General features: G+C 40.9%; 1 protein-coding gene across 2 annotated transcripts in view; it reads right to left on the bottom strand.

Annotated features, from left to right (window-relative positions):
* Positions 1–23,137, bottom strand: part of LOC131231889 (actin-related protein 9) — a 99,052-nt gene that overhangs the window by 38,078 nt on the left and 37,837 nt on the right. For both annotated transcript variants that reach the window (XM_058228239.1, XM_058228238.1), the window contains exons 9-12: positions 22,983–23,047; positions 19,419–19,508; positions 15,775–15,825; positions 3,178–3,309 (exon numbers count right to left, since the gene is read on the bottom strand). In XM_058228239.1, the coding sequence (XP_058084222.1) occupies positions 3,178–3,309; positions 15,775–15,825; positions 19,419–19,508; positions 22,983–23,047 (338 nt within the window). The remainder of the gene's footprint in view (positions 1–3,177; positions 3,310–15,774; positions 15,826–19,418; positions 19,509–22,982; positions 23,048–23,137) is intronic.

Here is a 23,137-nt window from a genome sequence, read left to right as displayed (position 1 = left end):
ACAAGCTATAGGGTATCCTAGTGTAGATTAGGCACATTCTCCAACCAATAGATGCTCTACTACCAAGTATTGTACATTTGTGAGAGGGAATTCGGTTACATGGAAGAGTAAGAAGCATACTATTGTAGCCTGATCAAGCGCTAAAGAATAATATAGGGCATTGGCTCATACCACCTTTGAGATCAGAAGCTGTTAAAGGAAACGATTTGCAATGAACCTACCAATGCATTCATTTCTCGATAATCAAGCAACCTCCCATACTACCAATAATCCATTTTATCATGAGAGAACCAAGGTTATTGAAGTTTGTCATCTCATATGTAAGGTGTCTAGTAGTGAAATTTCTACATTGCATGTTTGGTCTCAAGATCAACTTACTAACGTGTTAACCAAAGCTCTCGGCCACAATCAGTCCACACATATTTATTCCAAACTCAGCGTCAATGACATCTAGTGTTTTAAATAGCTTATGCTATGTAGCATGTAGCATATGCCACATAGCATTGCTTAGCCTAAACACAATGTAGCTGATGAAGATAGCTCAACTTAGCCTACACTACATGCTAGCTTGCATACTCTACATGCTACAACCTATGATAGAAGCTTCTGAGCTTACATTAAAAGTTATATTTCATTAAAACATTAAAATCAATTTATGTTTTCAATGATTTGTTACATTTTGCATTTTCAATAAAAATTAGATCTTTTCAATGAGTTTAGTGAAATAATAGAAGTAACAATATTAAATCAATTTAGCTGCTCCTTCATTTTATACTTACTCTTTGCCCTATATTTCCTACTATTTTATGTTGTGTTTGTTGCACCAAATACCATGAAATCTCATTTTTAACCAATCTAATTTCATGATATTTGGTGCAACCAAGCACAACCTTAATTAGAAATCTATAAGTAGCATGTAGCCTTCACTACATGCTATGTAGCTTATGCTTCACACTTTGAAGGGGCGAACATTATTCTACATGCTATTCGCAATTTAAAACACGGATGACATCTATGCTCCAGGTTGAGGGGGAGTGTTAATGACTGTAGATGTGGACCTGTATAATCACCTAGATGATTGTAATAAGGTGTTGCACGGTTATACAACCCACCTAGTCTTTAGTTTGGTCCATGTGTCCCTTTATTCAGCTTATTATGTGCAATTAATATGCACATGTTATATTGCTTGTAAGTGAGGATATTTTTCTCTTTTTTTCTTTTTATAACTTAATATTAAGAGCACGGTATTCCGTATCGGTAACGGTGGTCGTAACAGTCACCACCATTACCGATACGAGTATCGGCCATAACGGCCAATACGGGGGTGTAACGACCATTACGACCCCCGTAACGGTTGAAAATTTTCTTTTGTCCGAAAAATTCTGAAAAAATATCTAGAAAATAAAAAACTGTCCCTTTTCACCGCCGTATCGCGTAACGGTCATGGCCGTTACCTATACATATCGGCCTTTACGAGCGTATCGTAACGGATACGGAACACCTTGATTAAGAGGGAGAGAGTAGGGACATCTAACCCTAGTTTTCTCTCTCCATTTTCTTTTTCCTATCTCCTCTCCCTCTCTTCTATTTCATTTCACTTTTACATTACAAAAAAATAAAAAATTATACTATGATATTTAATTCTAAAAATGCAAACATTATTAACGAGCCCTATACTACGATATTTGGAGGTTAAGTAAGCTCAACAGCAAAGATCACTGCTCCATTCCCTTACACAAGTAGCATTTATATTGTTGCAGCAGGCATGTGATCACGTAAACAAAAGAGGTCAATAAATATGATTTTCTACCATGATTAGAACATCTAAGAGAAGAAGAGAGCTGCCTCATTGTATGAGAAACAAGATCAAATAGAGATATCTTAGTTGCAGACCTTGTGAAGAAAGCTCTCGATTTTGATTTTGAAAATGGTGATCTGTTTTATTTTATTTTTTCCCATTCCCGAAACCCTAATTTTTTAGAACGAGAGAGAGAGAGAGAGAGAGAGAGAGAGAGAGAGCTTATAGGATTCAAATAATTATTGAATTTTGGTAATTACTAAAACGCCCCTCATCTTATTAACCATTCACTCCACCACTTCAATTTGTTAAAGAGGAGTCTTCCATCAAGTGTGCCCAGGCCACCGAAGTAAACCATACATGTACGATTATCAAAGATCTATAATCATAGTCCCAATCAGCAAAGACCAAGAACATCTTTCACAAAAAGATCCCAAAACCCTAAATTTTTAGAACGATTTTTTTTTTTTAGGGGGGGGGGGGGGGGGGAGAGGACCTATGGAATTCATATAATAATTTAAGTTTTGGTACTTACTAAAACGCCCCGCATCTTATTAACCATTAGCTCCACCACTACAATTAGTTAAAGAGGAGTCTTCCATCAAGTGTGCCCGGGCCACCAAAGTTAAACATACATGTAAGATTATCAAAGATCTTTAATCATAGTCCAAATCGGCAAAGACCAAAAACATCTTTTACAAAAGATCCTAATCAACTTGATCATGGATGCTACATACATCCTTGTTCCATCTTTGCGATTGCAGTTTATAGTGATGCCGATTGGGCTAACAACCACCAATCATGTCCCTCCCTCCCTCCCTCCCTACCTCCCTCAACAGACCATTTCAGTGGCTTAAATGCTATTTGACTGTCACATCTCTAAATATCCTCAGTTCAATGGGGACTGTTAAGGATGTGTGCAGTATGAGGGATTCTAATAAAGTTTTACATACTATGAGGATTATCCTGTAATACATAATTTCTACACACTATTGTGAAGGTATCCATGTAATTTTTAATTATACAAACCTCCTAAATAGTAAATCTTTTAGACATGCTTGAGAAACTCTCAACAATCTCTTTAGATAAGCTTGATAAATGATAAGACTTCTAGAATCTTTCTAGATAAACGTTGTATTCATTCTATTAACTCAGTTACAGGACTTTATCCTTCAAGGACTTTTTTAAGTCCAAGAAAGACTTGACTCTAACAGTGATCGACAAATGGAACTGACAGGAATTAAACTTAAAGAAACAACTTATATTCGTTTGAGATTGAATAAAAAAATTATTTCTAAATCACATAAGCAATAAAGAGTACTCCAGTAAACCACACACAAAAATAATAATAATAAAATAATTTTTAAAAAAAAACTTACACAAATGAGACAATATGATTCTTTCAACTTGTTGAGCATCAATAAGTCAACGGGTTTAGCCAAAGGATCAGTGCGAATTGTTGGCCAGGTCTGATGGTGTCGTTGAACCCATAAAAGGCACCTAGATATATCCTGCAAGACATGAAGGAATAATTTGATTGGATATACTATTAAACAAAGAGGTGAACACCAAACAATAAACTAAAGAACAAGGAAAGATTTTAATCTCACAGTCAGCACAGTTTACTAGGTAATTGTAGAACACTTTTTTTTGAAGGATAAAATGAGATTTATTAAAGAAGACAGTCAAGACAATATGTCCAAACAGCAAAAAAGAACCACAAACAAAGGACTAAGACGACCCAGTCTTCCATCCCAAACAAAATAGAGATTTCAACGAAATTTACACTCTTTGCCCCAGCCAGCCACTCTATTACATCCCTTTTGGATTGTGATGACACATCAATCCACGAACCTTGCTTGTTGAGGAAGCATCTTTGATTACGCTCCCACCAAGTATTCCAAAGAATGACTAGAATAGCCATTCGCCAAGGGACTTGCCCATCTTTGGGAATGGGGCTGCCATGCCAAGACCAAAAAAAGTCCCCAATCGATTGGGGCATGACCCACTTGACTCCAAAGGTCTATAGAAAGGTGGACTTGCCTAGCCAAAGTGCAATGGATGAAGAGGTGGTTAACCGACTCCGCATCATTGTGACACATTAGGCACACTTTGGGGAGGTTCATGGATCTGCGTTGTAGGTTGTCTATAGTTAAGATTTGATTCCTCCCTACTAACCAAGCGAACGAAGCCACCTTAGGAGGGGCCCCATAAAACCAGAATGCATGAAAATGCTCCCTTCCTCCCCTTGGTTCCAACAAGCCCAAGAGCCTCTTATAAAATGACTTCACTGAGAACTTCCGAAAAGAAGCATCCATCCATACCATAGAATCTTGTTGATCCAGAAAGGGATATACATTGTGAAGCCTTTCCAATAAGCAAACAAGGTCATCCGCTGCCTCATCTGATAAGCCCCTCCTGCAAGAGGGGCACAACACTCCATGCGCTCCAGATAAAGACAAGCAAGAATCAACCATCATGTTCCTTCGAGAGGCTAGAGATGCCAACGATGGGAAATCTAACTCCAAGGATCTCTCCCCATACCAAGGATCCTCCCAAAACCGTATGTGTTGCCCATTATGAAGAGAGAACACTGCCCCAAGCTTGAACAATGAGTCTATCGATATGATGGACTCCAAATACCGAATGCTCGATAAGGAGAGGATGTTTTGGTCTCCCATCCGCCCTCTTGGATCACATATTTAGACACGACAATCTCTCTCCACAGCTTACCTTCTTGATTGGATCCAGTGCTACATCCAAACACATCCACTAAGATTGCCAATTCATCCACTAGGCATTTTGCTTCATCACATTCACCTTAAGACCTGAAACCTCTTCAAAATAGCCAACTATTTTTCTAAGATTATCCACCATGGTGATATCTACATCACAAAATAAAATTGTGTCATCTGCGAATTGAATGTGAGAATTGTTGGGCGCGTCTCTTGCCCCTTTAAAGCCTGAGATGAGACCCACTTGTTGGCCTCTTGTCAGCATTCTGCTAAGTGCTTCCGCAACTACCACAAACAAGAAGGGGGAGGGGATCACCTTGCCTTAAGCCTCTTGAGGCTTTGAAGATGTCTTTGGAGAACCGCTAATAAGAGTCAAGAAGGTAATTGAAGATATACATTCATGCGTCCATTGGATCCATTTGCCCTCGCATCCAATTTTGCCCAGCATATATTCTAGAAAATCCCAATCAACGTATTCTTAGGCATTCTCAATGTCTGGCTTGTAGACCACTCCTTTGATCTTCTCCTTATTTATACCTTGAATCAATGCACTAGTGGGCAAATAATGCATTGTCAAGAATTTGTCTATCAGCTATGAAGGCGCCTTGATTCTCATAGATGACGGAGGGGAGGACCCTCCTAAACCTGGAAGCGAAGACTTTGGCCAAAATCTTGTAAGGACTACCGATTAGGCTAATAGGCCAAAAGTCTTTGAGCAAGTTAGCCCCCTCCTTAGGAATAATTGCAATAAAGGTAGCTCTCGACCCTTTAGTCAGCCAGTCCTTGTCATAAAATTTAGATACAAAGTAGACGACATCCTTTTTAACTGTTTCCCAAAATACTTGATAGAAGGTCAACGGAAATCCATCTAGAGCCGAGGCTTTCTTTGCCGAATGAATCAACCGCACTTTTCATTTCTTCTTTTGAGACTAGCTTCTCAAGGGACTCCCTTTCCGCTTGTGAGATGCAATCACACGATAAGTTGTCCAGCAAAGGTCTTCTCCTTCTTTCACTAGATAGAAGCTTTGAATAGAAGTTCACTATAGCCAAGCAAACTTGGTCCTTTTTATCAATCGGGTTCCCATCTATGTCCAATGAGTTGATTCGGTTGTTTCTTGCGCTTGCACTTGCAATACTATGAAAGAAGCGTGTATTCTTGTCTCTCTTTTAACCAAATTGCTCTCGCTTGTTGCCTCCACTTAATCTCCTCATCCTTCAGGTATTTAGAGTAATCTGTCATCAACAAGTCACGCTCTTGGCAATCTTCCTCATTCAATTCACCCCCTTCTTCCTTGATGTCTAAGTTATGTATTTCAGACAACATGTTCTCCACAGCACTATTTCGATGCTTTAGAAATTCCTTTTTCCATTCATTTAACTTTCCTTTGAGCATCTTGAGCTTTTGGGACAGCCGATAACCTGCAGTCCCTGACGCAATGAAGGACGACCACCAATTTTTAAGGAGACCCATAAGCCTTTGGCTTCCAGCCACATAAGTTCAAACCTAAAAGGTTTGGGTCCCCAAATGTCTTCTACAATGTCTAATAATATGGGACGATGATCTGAAGTGGGTCTCGGGAGACCTCATAAAGAAACAAGTAGAAATTTGTCAACCCACGCTAATGATAACAAAAATCTGTCCAATCTGGACTGAATCGGCTTGACTCTCCCATTAGTCCATGTGAAATTAGTGTCGATCATCGGGATGTCTATCAGTTCATTATGGTGAACCCATCCCAAACAAAATAGAGATTTCAACGAAATTTACACTCTTTGCCCCAGCCAGCCACTCTATTACATCCCTTTTGGATTGTGATGACACATCAATCCACGAACCTTGCTTGTTGAGGAAGCATCTTTGATTATGCTCCCACCAAGTATTCCAAAGAATGACTAGAATAGCCATTCACCAGGGGACTTGCCCATCTTTGGGAATGGGGCTGCCATGCCAAGACCAAAAAAAGTCCCCAATCGATTGGGGCATGACCCACTTGACTACAAAGGTCTATAGAAAGGTGGACTTGCCTAGCCAAAGTGCAATGGATGAAGAGGTGGTTAACCGACTCCGCATCATTGTGACACATTAGGCACACGTTGGGGAGGTTCGTGGATCTACGTTGTAGGTTGTCTATAGTTAAGATTTGATTCCTCCCTACTAACCAAGCGAACGAAGCCACCTTAGGAGGGGCCCCATAAAACCAGAATGCATGAAAATGCTCCCTTCCTCCCCTTGGTTCCAACAAGCCCGAGAGCCTCTTATAAAATGACTTCACTGAGAACTTCCGAAAAGGAGCATCCATCCATACCATAGAATCTTGTTGATCCAGAAAGGGATATACATTGTGAAGCCTTTCCAATAAGCAAACAAGGTCATCCGCCACCTCATCTGATAAGCCCCTCCTGCAAGAGGGGCACAACACTCCATGCGCTCCAGATAAAGATAAGCAAGAATCAACCATCATGTTCCTTCGAGAGGCTAGAGATACCAACGATGGGAAATCTAACTCCAAGGATCTCTCCCCATACCAAGGATCCTCCCAAAACCGTATGTGTTGCCCATTACGAAGAGAGAACACTGCCCCAAGCTTGAACAATGAGTCTATCGATATGATGGACTCCAAATACCGGATGCTCGATAATGAGAGGATGTTTTGGTCTCCCATCCGCCCTCTTGGATCACATATTTAGACACGACAATCTCTCTCCACAGCTTACCTTCTTGATTGGATCCAGTGCTACATCCAAACACATCCACTAAGATTGCCAATTCATCCACTAGGCATTTTGCTTCATCACATTCACCTTAAGACCTGAAACCTCTTCAAAATAGCCAACTATTTTTCTAAGATTATCCACCATGGTGATATCTACATCACAAAATAAAATTGTGTCAACTGCGAATTGAATGTGAGAATTGTTGGTCGCGTTTCTTGCCCCTTTAAAGCCTGAGATGAGACCCACTTGTTGGCCTCTTGTCAGCATTCTGCTAAGTGCTTCCGCAACTACCACAAACAAGAAGGGGGAGGGGATCACCTTGCCTTAAGCCTCTTGAGGCTTTGAAGATGTCTTTGGGAGAACCGCTAATAAGAGTCAAGAAGGTAATTGAAGATATACATTCATGCGTCCATTGGATCCATTTGCCCTCGCATCCAATTTTGCCCAGCATATATTCTAGAAAATCCCAATCAACGTATTCTTAGGCCTTTTCAATGTCTAGCTTGTAGACCACTCCTTTGATCTTCTCCTTATTTATACCTTGAATCAATGCACTAGTGGGCAAATAATGCATTGTCAAGAATTTGTCTATCAGCTATGAAGGCGCCTTGATTCTCATAGATGACGGAGGGGAGGACCCTCCTAAACCTGGAAGCGAAGACTTTGGCCAAAATCTTGTAGGGACTACCGATTAGGCTAATAGGCCAAAAGTCTTTGAGCAAGTTAGCCCCCTGCTTAGGAATAATTGCAATAAAGGTAGCTCTCGACCCTTTAGTCAGCCAGTCCTTGTCATAAAATTTAGATACAAAGTAGACGACATCCTTTTTAACTGTTTCCCAAAATACTTGATAGAAGGTCAACGGAAATCCATCTAGAGCCGAGGCTTTGTCTTTGCCGAATGAATCAACCGCACTTTTCATTTCTTCTTTTGAGACTAGCTTCTCAAGGGACTCCCTTTCCGCTTGTGAGATGCAATCACACGATAAGTTGTCCAGCAAAGGTCTTCTCCTTCTTTCACTAGATAGAAGCTTTGAATAGAAGTTCACTATAGCCAAGCAAACTTGGTCCTTTTTATCAATCGGGTCCCATCTATGTCCAATGAGTTGATTCGGTTGTTTCTTGCGCTTGCACTTGCAATACTATGAAAGAAGCGTGTATTCTTGTCTCTCTTTTAACCAAATTGCTCTCGCTTGTTGCCTCCAGTTAATCTCCTCTTCCTTCAGGTATTTAGAGTAATCCGTCATCAACAAGTCACGCTCTTGGCAATCTTCCTTATTCAATTCACCCCCTTCTTCCTTGATGTCTAAGTTATGTATTTCAGACAACATGTTTTCCACAGCACTATTTCGATGCTTTAGAAATTCCTTTTTCCATTCATTTAACTTTCCTTTGAGCATCTTGAGCTTTTGGGACAGCCGATAACCTGCAGTCCCTGACGCAATGAAGGACGACCACCAATTTTTAAGGAGACCCATAAGCTTTTGGCTTCCAGCCACATAAGTTCAAACCTAAAAGGTTTGGGTCCCCAAATGTCTTCTACAATGTCTAATAATATGGCACGATGATCTGAAGTGGGTCTCGGGAGACCTCATAAAGAAACAAGTAGAAATTTGTCAACCCACGCTAATGATAACAAAAATATGTCCAATCTGGACTGAATCAGCTTGACTCTCCCATTAGTCCATGTGAAATTAGTGTCGATCATCGGGATGTCTATCAGTTCATTATGGTGAACCCATTCTTCAAAACCTTTCATGTTGATAGTGACTCTCGACCCCGTTTGACTTCTCATGAATAAATCTAACAATGTTGAAGTCACCACTCACGCACCATGGATAACTGAATTTAGCTCAGACTGCATTTAGCTTAGCCTAGAAAATTTGTCCATTGGCAAGAGTGCACGGGCCATCCATAGAGGAGAACAACAATTTGAAATTTGATGCTCTCTCCTTCAGCACCATAGAGACTAAGAAGGATCCTACCAAAGTTTCTTCTGAGTCCCAGATGTTTTTATCCCATGCGACTAACATGCCTCTCGCAGATCCTGGTGCATCAAGAGCCACCCATCCCTTGTTCTTGATGCCCCATATCGAATCGAGAATCTTTTAGTCGAAGACGTCTAATTTAGTCTCCTAAATAGTTAGAATACTCACCTTGTATTTTTTGCAGAATTCTTTAACATGAACCATTTTGTCCTGGCTACCCAGGCCCCTGATGTTCCAACTTAACATCTTCATTGGGAAACTAATCTGGAACCCCTTCCTCTTCTCACACCACTGTTTTTACAGGTGGATTCGTAGTTAACAGAGCATTCTAGATTTAATAGATCTCCCCATCCCTTAAGACTCCTCGTCTTAGAGATCCACAATTGCATCTCTTTAAGCTTTTGATTTCCCCTGTGCTCCATGAACTGAATAAAAGCCTGAACGTCTTCATTACTTACTATAAACGATAGCCCGATCAATTTTCTTACACGATCCAACATACCACAGTACCAAACCAACTCCCTTTCCGACATTATGTGGCTGCTAGTAGGATCCCAAGAGGAAGCGTCGGGAAAGGATAGTTAGGGACCTTTGATGACCTGTGCCGGAATTTCTCTGGCAGCCTAGAGGGGAGTAACATCCAAAGCATCGTTGAAGAAATCAACATTGGTTGCCTCTTCAACTGAAAAGAAAAGATTGTCGTCCACCTAAGTTTTAACGCAAGCCTCCACTACAAGTGCGTTAGTAGTTGCATATCTTCTATCACGGGACTCTTCGTCAACCTCTCCTGAAATAGCTTCAAATACTGCTCCCAGACTTGGGTCTTCGGTAAAGAGAATGGACGCCAAAGGCAAGTGGGGTGAGAAAAACAAAGGCAAAAGCATCCCCACCCCCAAAAATAAGATTAGAAGTCGAACCCCTCATACGAACTAATAAGTTCTAAGACACATGCAAACATAGCCCTAAGTTTGTCACATGTGGCGTGGTTGGCACGAGTGAACATTAGGCTCCTTTGATACACGTGTAGGGACAAGAGGCATTATATCCATCGTTGCTATGGGGCAATCAGAGGAGGCTCATTCATACAGATGGATCGAGAGCAAGGGGTCTACGAAAAGGTGATCCAATAGCCACTGTCGTCTTTGCCATGTGGCACAAGAAGATAGGGAGCTGCTATCATGCTTGAACGTGTCAAAACCACAGCCTCCGAACCCTGAAACATGTCGCTTAAACAAGGCAAAACGACTCTAAGGCTAGGTCTAAGCCTCTTATCTCTCTCTCAAACCTCGTTGATTATAGCATTTATGGTCTGAACCTGGTTTTAGGCCTGACAAAGAGCCCAAGCCTCTAACTGGGAGAGAACGTCATCACTGAATATAAAAGGCAAAGTTGGCGTTGGGAGCAGCTGAGGACACGTCGTCCTCTCACCAATCAAGGACTCTGACTCCAGTACAACCCACCCCCCACCCCCCAAAAAAAAAAACAATCCTTCTTGAAGCAATATGTCTCCCCTGTCATACGAATCTCTTCCATTTGTAGTCCACAAGAGTATCAGACTAGTGCTTCATCTTCCTTGCCCCCGCCATGGTCGAAATTCTCCACCCTCCTCCCTCCAGCCCTTTTCTCCCACTCCTCGCCCCATCTACAAGGGTCTACTTCTTCCAACTGATTTCCCTCATGACCCCCACCTCGATCCTTTCATCCCCAATACAGATCGTCAAAGAGTTTGGATCCGAAAATAGCAATCTCCTCTTGACGCAAATTCGAGCGATGTTAATATCTTCTCCACTCTTTGTCGCTGGATCGATGGCTATAAGCACCCCCAAGCAAGAACCCAAGGCTTCAAACACCCCCTTGACCTAGATCTCCAGCAAAAACTACACTTCGACCTCTCTGAAGAAGGATCTCTTCGCCGACTTGAGAACCGCCATTATTGGCCCATCAACTCCCACTACAATTATGAAATCCAAGTTCACATCGGATCTGACGAAAACCCACATATCCTTTTCTCCCATTGGCTTGAATAGGCAGTCTTTTTCCTTGAGGCCACAACAGGCCTGGAACCATATTTGAATTTCCGAGAGAGAGAGAGAGGTTCCCTCCTTGGTTTGAACGAATAGCGAGTGCTCCAACTGGGGTCGGGTAGTCAACAACACCTTTGGATTCACCCTGACTACGAACCCATTGTCACCCTTTGCTTTCCATGCCCAGACCTCACCTATACCTTCCTCGGCAAAAAACAAAAAAAACTCCTCCCTTAGGATCAAACAATAGAAATTTGTTGCACAAGAAATCTGGTAAATGAGAAAAGAGAAAGGAGAGAGGAAGAGACAGCTAGGGCAAGAAGTGTTGTGTTAGAGTTAGTCTAATGACACACACACACACACACACACACACACACACACACACACACACACACATAATTTTGAAGAAAATGTTACAATGCTTCACAAAAGTACACATGGAGTCACAAACTTGTCATCCACATGTCACATTCTCTCACAAGTCACAAATAAGTGCAACTTGCACAATAAATGAGTGTGCATCACGTGCAACACTCGAGAGAACACACACAATAACATGTGGAGACTTGTGTGCATCACATGCAATACAATGTGAGTGAACTAAACTCACAACAAACAACAAGGGCTGATAAACGAAGAGATGATGAACTGAGAAGAAAAGATCTACCACTTGTGAAAATCCTCCATGCAAAGTCGAGTGAAGCATTTTGAACACCTTGTGTGCGTAGTTTACTTCTAGGCACAGAACAAGATGCAATCCTAGCAACATGATTGTACACTGCAACCCCATAACATCGGGAAAAGTGATAATAAAGAAATCCCAACAAAAGATTTAAAGACAAGGTTCGACGGCACCCGCTTATCACGAAACATGCCATAGGCCCATAGCACACTCAAATCTTGACGAAGCTTTGTGATACTTTTATCTAGATATTGCTCTTGATCAATCACACCTAACCCATGTGGAACATTTACCCGAAAATCCTTCAGAAAACAACACAGCAAGAAACAACAAAATCAAGACTTTTCCAATTTTTCTCTGTTTTCATTGAAACGCCACGAAAAACACCTCCAAAAATCGCAGAAAATCGCTATTATACCTCTAAAATCCAGATCTACCAGATCCCATACATTCTTGCTCCAAAAAGACCATCAGTCGTACACTGCTGACACCACCCATACGTACAGATGACATCACCCGTGGGCCCCACTACAAAATGTTGTGATCAGGTCCCACTAATCATAGGCTCTGATACCAAGTAGATATCTATTGCACAAGAAATCTGGAGAAGCATAAAAGAGAAAAGAGAAAGGGGAGAGAGTGAGAGATGGCTAGAGCAAGAAATGTAGTGTTAGAGTTAGTCTAATGACACACACACACACACACACATTAATTTTGAAGGAAATGTTACAATGCTCCACAGGAGTACACATAGATCCACACACACACACAAAAATTACATATATTTCCACACCAACCGCCCTCAGATTCTTTTGTCCTTCCCCCTCTCCCCTGACTCCCTCCGCCCCTTGATAATTCCTGCTTGGGCCCTTGCCTCCTTCGCACTAGCTTTCCCTAATGCCCTGTTAGAGACGTGATCCCTACTGTGATCTATAACTCCCTTTTGGCATCCATTGTTGATCCTCAATTCCATTCTGAAATGATCCTTTTGAACTAAGATTGCCCTTCCCTTGAATATCCGACCATGGATCTGGATATTGGCTTACTCTAGCTCCTCCATTGAATGCATCCGCATAAATGCAAAACCCCAAGGGCCACCATCCTTTCTCTTTTAAGGAATCACCACCTCTATTACTCAGCCGTAGCGCTCGAACAGTTTGAGGAAACGGTTCTCGTTCCAATCCAGCAAGAAACTGTCAACGAAAAGGGTAGGATAGCCCAGAGCTGAAGACCCTCTTAATTCCCTATGCGCCCTTCTCTTCTTTCTGATGGTCTTCTAACCCTCCTCTTGGTGAGTTTCAGAGAGAACTCCTTCATGATCCTCGAATATTTTGGCTTTCCCTTTATCATCTCTATTCAAACATATCATCTAAGTCACCCTTCCATCGGCCTCATCACCTGCTGAAGATATCTTCTCCCTGGACAAAGGAAGGAAGACCTCTTTGCGAATAAAGAGGTTCCTCTGTGAAGATTTGGCGAGCAACATCCCTCATGCCACGCTAGAGAGAGTGGGAAAATGGAATGAGGCATCGCTCAGAAGATCTGAAAGAGATTCAAGAAAACTCCACTAGAAATCCCTTGCAAAATCACGATGAATAAACAAATAGGCTACTGATTTTGCATCCAAAAGGCATGGGATGCACATTTTGGATATGACAATGTGCCTTTCTCTTCAAGGCCTTTTTCCTCAAGTGATCTATACACAGAACTTTATTCTTCCCCACGACCCAATCAAAGATGACTCATGGAGACCCCATATAAGACCAAACGGACTCAATTGGCTCCCTTCCTAATCCAGGGGCATTTTCACACCGGGCTCGAGTGGGGTTGCCTGTGGGATGCAGGGGCATACTCGGGGTGGGCGGCCCGTGTGAGACGGGTGGCTTGTGTGAGGCAGGCCCCGCCCGTGTGACGTTGTGAGGCGGGTGGCTCGTGTGAGGCGGTACCCATGTGATTTAGGGCCCATGAAGGGGGTTCGGCCGAGGTCCTGACCCATGCAATGTGGGGCCTATGCTATGAGATAAAAGGGATTGATTCGCTATGCTCTAACAGTTCGAGCTTTTAGAGCAAGTGGTTAATTGTCCTACATCACTTTCCCTTTGCAATGGGAGACCAAGGAGAGTCAGGTGGAAGGATTTGATTTAGAATTTTGCCAACCTTTTAGCTTTCCGCACCCGACTATCATTTTCATCACCTACTTCCCACTTCACCGTATCTTCAAATTCATCTTCACGTAAGTTTCTGCGAGAAGAAGGCGACCAAACAACTTGTTCATTTGAAATTGAAAAGCAATGAGATATTAGCATCTCTCTTTTAAGAGATACTTGAGCCAGCTTGGGAAAGATACTACTAAGAGGCAGATCACCCACCAGATGTCCTCCCAAAACCAAATTCATGACCCATTCCAAACCCTAATAATGATCGTATTTTTAATTGATTTCTGAATTCGAACACCGGCTGCCACACTCCAAAGTTCTGTATTGAAACAGGGCCTTAGTGAAATAACCACCATGCTCCACACCATATTTACTCGATACAATTTATTTCCATTTGTTGTCCTCCCAAACCACCATACCGTGGAAGTGCTAAATTTCACAATTTGAACAAGCTTACACACCTCACCGCACTCCATAAGATGGGATTTTCATTTTTCTGCCACCCCTCTCCAAAGGAAATCCTTTCAGATCTTTTCCAGCCTGTTCGTCCAACGGTCCAGGTAATTCCTTCATTTTCTCCTTATCTGTTCATGTTTCCATCTCCAATCTATTTCTAAGGATGAAACTTCTCCATTTCTCCTTACAATATACATTTGCAAGCAATTTTCCATCGAGTCTGTGGAATATTTCTTTCCTTGATCCATGTTTCCTTGGTTTATTTGTGCATGGATTACTAACAGATTGAATGCTGTCCTCATGGATCTATGTTTTATGAAACCTATGCCTCCTTTTCCCAGAAACAAAAAGGAAAAATCAAGAAAAAGAAGGATACAAACCATTCATTAAGGTAAGGGAAGAGCTACGATGGTAATAGACAGAAGTGGGGCCCATGAGATCTATTAAGGACATCCATCCTGTCCGTCAAACGCGTGACTACAATTTACCCCTGGTACCAAAAATCAGACTGATCGTAGGCCACACTACAGGAAACAATGACAGCTACCATTTATAGGGGGGCCACCACATAGTTTATATGAAATCCTGGCCATCCAGACCCTTCCTTTGGCCTGCCATGATCTGGTAAAAAATCAGGCTGTTTTGCAACTCAGGTGAGTCCCAGTGCAAATCAAAGGTGCGTGTTCCCTTCCATTTTGTTCCCTGTTATGTGGCCCACCTGTGTTGGATTGGGCTTGTTTTTTATACATGGGGGTAACATAAGCTCATGCATCTAATGGACAGGTTGGATGTCCTGCATACATCAAGTGGGCCCCACATTTTTCCAGCACCACCATAAGGTTACGGTGGTATGAGTACCACTGGGGCGCACCTCTTAAGGTAATGATGTTGATTTCCATTACATTATGAGGACCTCCGCACACCTTCCTTACCAAGATCATAGTCTATGGTGCTACTCCTCCCTGGGAACATGATTAAAAAACGCGAAGAGACCCAAAATCTTTCTTCTTATCTCATTAACCAGAAACAAGCAATTCCAAGGGGCGTGACTTTTCCAACAGCTTGACCATATCCATTATATAAGCTATTGCAGTCAGCAAATATAGGTTAACAACTGATATAAACGTGCTTGCAGTTGGAATGTCTTTCATGAGCAGACATAAGAATAAACATGAAAAACAGTAGAAACGATACAAATCAAGGAAAAGATAAGTAACGCGTACTTCTCCACCAAATGGTAATGTTACACTAGTAGTAGGCAGAGCCACTCCATCCTGAAAATAAACAAAGATTATAGTTAAAAATACACTTGAAAGTGAGGGGGTGACAGGTTTGGAGTCTCCAGACCAATTAAGAAAATTGTCATCTGATAAAATTCTCTTTAAATAGCATATCTTACAAACATGAGTCATGACATTTGAAATAACTACAAACTTGGTGGCCAAGTCTTGAACACTGTTAATAAATGAAACCCGTGTAACAACAAACAACACCTTTTCGTGGCTACACAAGTACTACATTCCTAGATGCGGCGCATATAAACAAGGTTTTGAATATCGGTAGCATGAGGGTGCATTGGTTGGGCATAAAAATGATACAATACAAGGTGTATTAAACCCGTGTCAGACGACTTGTATTGGTGCAAAATTTTCTGGCCTAAAATTTGAAATTTTATAAATAAAGTAGGAAAAATGTAAAACACCAAAATCAATCTTTTCATATTTTTAGCATGCATTTAATGGTGTCAAAACATTCTTTGATAAGAATATTGTTTATTGGCTTGACCTACTAAAAGTTAACCCAATCGCCCTAATCGATGACAGATCAAGCATGATAGATTATGGCCCATTATGTTGAAATGCAACCAAAAGAAGGAAAAGAAAAATAAAATGTGATAGCCTTCCCCTTCCAATTTTTCCCAAAATGGTTCATTCTAGTTCAATTCAAATTTTAGTTCAATGTGTAGTTGTAATATCCAAAATAGCTTTCAATCTACAATAAAATGGGGGGATCAGTTGGAAAAAAAAAAAAAGGAATCAGGCCTTTTTAGCCGTATTGGTACTGCTATGGCATGTCATAACTGATTTTTCACCCTCACTTTGCACAATGGGGATTGGCAGATAAAGGATTATATCATTTTTCACCTTGTATGGTGATCGCCAAGGCAATAAGATGCATGGACCACAACTCTCACTAGGCTACCAAGCTTGTCGTGTCTAATCTTAGGTGCCCAAGCACATTAGAAGTATTCCTCTCTGATGGGGACATCTCGCCCACACGCACCCCCCCCCCCCCAACGCATGTACGGGAGGAGGGCCCCACCATCGATTTGGATCGATGACAACATCCATGGAGGGCCTCCTCGTTAGATGACTATGTTTTGGTTCCTTGGAGTGGACCCAATCATCATGTGGATCCCACCATTGGATCTCATGATCGTGACCCACTACCCTAGATAATCTAGGACTTCTAAGTTTTGTTTATTATTGTTATTAGGAACATCATGAACAGTTTAGATTACTTTGATTAGTTGTTATTTTTGTTACTTCGTCTCTAAGTAATAATGTGCGCACATGGCGCGGCTTTTGGGGTATAGGGTTTTCTTATAAATAGGCAACCTCTTGTAGGTTTTTTTCATTGAAGATTATTAATAAAATTCTGCGTTTTCCTGCTTCTCTAATTCTCTGAGTTGTAAAAATCTAATTGGGTGCGAAACCCTCCCTTCTTCGAAAGGCTAACTACCGTGGTACGAAGCCACATCTATCTTAAATCGCCCCCACCTCCTACCCTCAATATTCACCATCTCCCACAGCTATCCCATCTCCAAATTCATCCATTTTTGCAACTAATCCTTCATCTACAGCAGATTTGCAGAATCAGACCCTGCAGGAGGGCTGAAACTTCGGCGAAGCACCGTGCACAAACCGGACATCCGATCATCCCGAAATTTGTCATGAAGGTGGACCTTTCCTGGCCGACCAGACCCAAGTTGACCGATTTCAGATTCGTGGGCCCCACACATGTGCGGCCAGGATCCCATGCACGTGCGTCTGGGCCCAGCCGCTGTCCACACGTGTGGATCACCTCGGGTTGTTCTATTTCCTCTATTTCACTCCTTTCTCACCATATTTACTTAACTCTTAACCCTAGATTATCCTAAATCGCAAGTTCTATTCCCCTTTTTCAACCTCAGGGTTTCCCAAATTGAAACATGTGAATCCCTTGGATTGGGGAAATAATCTTTTGCATGTGTGGATGAATTTACTCTCCTTTGATCATTGTTTGGTCTATAATTTTAATTGATCCAGCCCTAGCATGTGTAGGCTTGGACCCTTGTAGATCCCCTTGTTGAATGCTTGACTTTATGTGGGATGTGGAATTTTTGTGAATGTTTTTAAATTAGTATAATCTAAAGTCTGAAATCTTGCATATCATATTTAATTTCCATGTCTTGCATCACTCTCAAACCCACAAACATGTTCCACAAGAATTAACTCAATAAATGCAACATGCCATACATAACTACACATTGGTTTTCCACTGCACAACTCCAACAGCTAAATAGGTGGCAATGGCGCCGTGGCAATGGCGCCGTGGCAATAGCGATGGTCTGATTAAGAGTCAACGGCCTCTTAGACCACTGACTGTGGTGAGAGTTTAATCATGCCACTCAAGACGAAGACCATAGTTCTCGCCTTGTCCCAGCACGGGCTTCTCATCCAAAGAATAAGTATGATTGTCACAATAAGAAGAAGCGACTTAGTTGCACTAAGTCAGTAACCAGTAGTGTGGAATCCATGGATGTCAGTAGTATGCAGGGCAACTCCAGTTCTATGCCGCAATATGGATGTAGATATGGATCATACAAATATGGTTACACTCATGGATATGGGCCGAGCAACTCCAACAGCCATGGCACACAATTGGTGTCATCCGACTAAGGATACAGGCAAGAGTATGCCTATGGATATAGACAGCAGGGATAGGGATTATCCTGGATATGCCTATGGCCAGAGGTACCCAAGAGGGCATACATACCCAGTCTGTTTCCAGTTCCAAATCCATATCAACCATAGACGGTGACTATTACACGTAACACATGAATAGGCATACTCATCCAGTTCAGAGAGTATGAACACCGGTGACATTTGGGAGAGTACCTAAGTTTGTACCATTCCACCATGTCTTAGGCACAATATTGTCAATTCATGGAGCAACAGTAACATGACCATCCTAGTGGAGACGGAGAGGATGACTTTGAGCCTCCTCGTAACTCTCGGTGTCTGAGGCAAAGATGTACAACTGTACAAGCAGTGGGAACAGCTGTATTTTTTTTTTCTTTTTTCTTTTCTCTTTTTTTTTTTCTAAAAAACTTTTGGATGTATTGAATGTGTTTTAGTATTGTATCATCTGATTTATGAATAATATAACTCATTTTGGGTACAACTGCATCACTTCTATCAAATAGTGCATAGTTAAAGGCCCTACACAAAGAAAACTTCATATGCATACTTGGTTTCGTGATCTTTTTAGTTCTAACTTCTAAGTGTGTAATCATGTCTCTTTTAAGTTTTAACATCTCCTAAAGTTTCATTGAAAAAATTCCACTATGTTCCCAATGTTTGTTTCCCTCGAACAATTATATATTCCTTGATACATGCGATATTTCCCTTGCGATGCCAATATGTTTCTATATCCCAAGCGTACATGCATCGACACCAATACTCCAAGCACTGAGATATGATTTTAAAAGGTATATTTGTATAGATGTTACCGAATCTGATCATCAAAATTCCATCATGTCCAATACCCAACACCAAGATGCATACTAGTTACATAGAGTGGGAAAAAAAAAAAGTGTCCTTACATCAATGCAGATAACTGATGTCACTTGAGCACCCATATTCACAACACATGCTGTTGACAATCCATTCCCAAAAATTGCAGCAATACCTTCCTGTGTGATAGTGACAGCATTAACAAAAGCAAGACTAGATGAGTCATAAACTAGCAGATTTATTACCAAAAAGAAAAAGAAAAAAGGAGTGGATATGGTACACAAAAATAATGAAAAGCCAAGTATATTGACCATCTCAAACTGCATATTTCATCGAGATGAGAAAAAATATCACAGATCCAATGGAAAGAATACACATGCATACACAGAGATAAGGGAAGGATCACAAGGAGTTGACTCATCGTGGAGTCATGTGTGGATCCCACCATGGCTGTGCGTGGCATCCAAACCGTGCATATGGTGTGCCCCACCATGAAATGGAATGCCCCATAATTCAGGCTGATTCCATTATCAGGAGGGCCACACCATAGAAAACAACATAAAAATCTCCCAAAACCTCCAAATTCAATTGGAGGGCACATGATGATTGGATCAGCGAGATTTTTGGGGCGCCCCATCATCACGGTGGGTCACAACTGTGGGACAGGTTGGATGGCATATATACACCATGGTGGGCCCCACAGAATTTGAAGCTTTCAAGTGGTCATATATTGTTCTCTGTGATGTAGTCCACCTAATGATTGGATCAGCCTGATTTTTGGGAAAGAATCTCTGATACTCTGGCAGAGTGTGCTGGATAATATGTAGGCACTTATGAATTGCATACATGGCTTACAAGTAATTCCAATTAAACCGTCCGAATTATGGGTCTCAGTTTCGATGTATCATGAACAAAAAAATTACACTTATTTCATTATCTGACACATTATCTGACAGACGGTTAAAATAAAAATTCCAATGGTCCTATTTTAACAAAAAGAAAGTGCTGTGAATCAGCGGTTAAGATTGCTCTACAAATCTGATTTTGGTACTGTGACTTAGCAAAGTGGGTTCCACAATTAGCGACAATGGTCTGAATGTGTGCATATATGTGTGTACGACTGCATCTGCATATGTGTGTGTATGTATGTCTTTAGGGGCCGTTTGGATGAGAGTAAATGGAGGTAAATGGGGTGAATTGAGAGGAAATGGAGGTAAATGGTATTTGAGGTGTGTTTGGATGGGAGTAAATGCATGTAAATGAAATGAAATGGGAGTAAATGGGCTTGGAATGAAATCCTCTCTCTAGAGAGTTGGAAGTAAATAGGGTGAAATGACTCTTTTAGCTCCCTCAAAGAGTTGCACGAGTAAACGAAGGCGTCGCTACACACATATCCACCATACATGTGGCACACTAATGATACTCTGAAATAATCCAATTATCGACTACATCACTAAAATCGCACCAATAGAATGATCCAAACCATCCAAAAATTGGCAATCTAAATAGATGGTTAAAAAACGTTGGCAAGTTGCTTGTTTGCGATCCTTATGTTTCCACTAAGGCTTGAAATTTCCTCATTTTTTTTGCTAAAGTGTATATTTCAATGGGCTTATTACAATCATCATGTTAAATATTACATATGTACACTAATTTGGGTTTTCATAGCTGATTTGGGATATCAAACATTGTTCCGGTGAATATATTGAAAATTTCCAGTACATTCAAAATCCTCCCATTTACTCCCATCCAGTGCTTGAAATATCAGTATCGCGTTACGTATCGCATTCTTGGGATATGGATATGTATCGGTTATCGCAGGGGATATATCGGTTGTATCGTGTAATGTATCGCTATTGTTGGAAACATGGGGAAACATTGGGAAATTGGTTGAATTTTTCAATGAAACTTCAGTGATTGTTAAAAAAGACATCAATACACACTTATAAATCAAAACATTACAAAAAAGAAGTACACATAATATGTTTTCTTTGTATGGGGTCCTTCCTAATCTATGCGTTGTCTAACTGAATTGATGCAAGTATATTCAATGTCTATTCATATAATTTATAAATGTAAGAAGACGTGTGGAAACACAAGCAATACATTCAAAAGCAAAAGAAGATTTCCTAGATTAGGTTACAGACATGTTTGATGTGATGTTTGAACATAGATTGCAAACGATTTGCGAGAAATTGGGAAATTTTGAATTATTTTTTTTCGATTTTTCGCAACTCAGCCCATCTCCTCCAAATCTCGAAATCGAAGCTCCCAATCCATGATTTTTCATGCGGAACATGAAAAATCATGAATTTGTAACAATTTGACACTAATTTAACATGATTTACAGAAAATAAGAGCATTGAAATTTGAAAATGCTCACTATATCGAACATGTGGGATATATCGCACTACTTGTGCGTTTCGTATCGCACTAGTGGGATACAAGATATATCGTGTGATACATCGGCCGATATCGTCGATATTTAAAACAGTGCTCCCATCCAAACAGAATATTTGGATTGCAAATGCATTTCATTGACTCTCAGCCAAACACGACTGAGTAAGCCATTTACCTCCAATTCCATTTCCCATTTACAAGCTCCCAAGCAAGCCCTTGAGGAAATGTTATTGTGAAAACAATTTCACCATAATTATGGTGAAAACAGTTGAAAATGGACCCCATGTCACTTCGTGTAAACAGCCAAAAAATCATCCCAATCCAATCATCAGGTGGGCCTTCGGCCACATCATGGAAAACATTGGGAGGGAACGCTCACCATAGAAAATCCCAAGACTTGGTACAGGGCCCACAAAGGTGTGTGCATGTCATCCGACTCGTGCATTAGTTGCGCCCCATATGAATTTACGAAAAACAAAAAATCAGCCCAAAATCCAACCATCAGGTGGGCCACACCACTTGAATTTGCATACACATGGGCACTTGTCCATTGTGTGTATATGGGGCCCATGGTGGTGTGTGCATAACATCCAACCTGTGCATCAGCTGCACCTCTCCATGATGGACACCCCAAAAACCAGCTCAAAAACTATCAAGTGGGCCGCACCCTTGATAGTTATTTAGACTTTTTTACATTGTTTTCCTTTTTCTCATTATTATGTCCATTCTGCATTATTCCTAAACTGTCTCATTCCAACCAAATCCAATTTTATTTTTTATTCTCTTATTACAAATTAATGTCATCACAATAATAACTCTAACAAACACTTCAACTTGATGAAATAAGCAAATAGCTTACACTTGTTAAGAAACAAGGAGATGTGCGATGTAAAACCATCACAATAGGCTTCTCTCAGATATTGTGGCTGGCTATATGAATCTTGCTTTGCCAGTCATATTTGAAAAAGGAATTCTTATGGTTATGATGCAGAAGACGAATAACCCACTGCACAACTACCATCCACCACTCTCCTTTACCCGGGGCTTGGGACCACATGACTCTAGATGGAGATCTCATCGAGCAAATATCCATAAGATAATCAATACAGTTGGAAAAAAGATCTCAGAAGTTATTTCCATCTCATTTCCCATGATTACAATAATTAAAGTTTCTTCAAATAGTTTGGTGCGAGTAGGTAAAGTCGATTTGAAGCTAAACATATACAGTTTGCAGGAAAGTTGTTTGCACTCACCTGATGTACCACTGCTGAGCCAAATCGTAAATCCCGCAATACAATTGACAAAACTTCCTTGATTTCTGCTCATAGAAAAACATTATTAAAAAAAAAAAAAAAAAATCATTCAAAAAATCCTAGTTTTGCTCCATACAGTTGAAATCTCAAGTCAT

Source organism: Magnolia sinica, chromosome 17, assembly GCF_029962835.1.
Source record: "Magnolia sinica isolate HGM2019 chromosome 17, MsV1, whole genome shotgun sequence".
NCBI classification, from domain to species: Eukaryota; Viridiplantae; Streptophyta; class Magnoliopsida; order Magnoliales; family Magnoliaceae; genus Magnolia; species Magnolia sinica.
The sequence above is the reverse complement of the archived record's forward strand: the minus strand, read 5'-3'. Positions and strand labels throughout refer to the sequence as shown.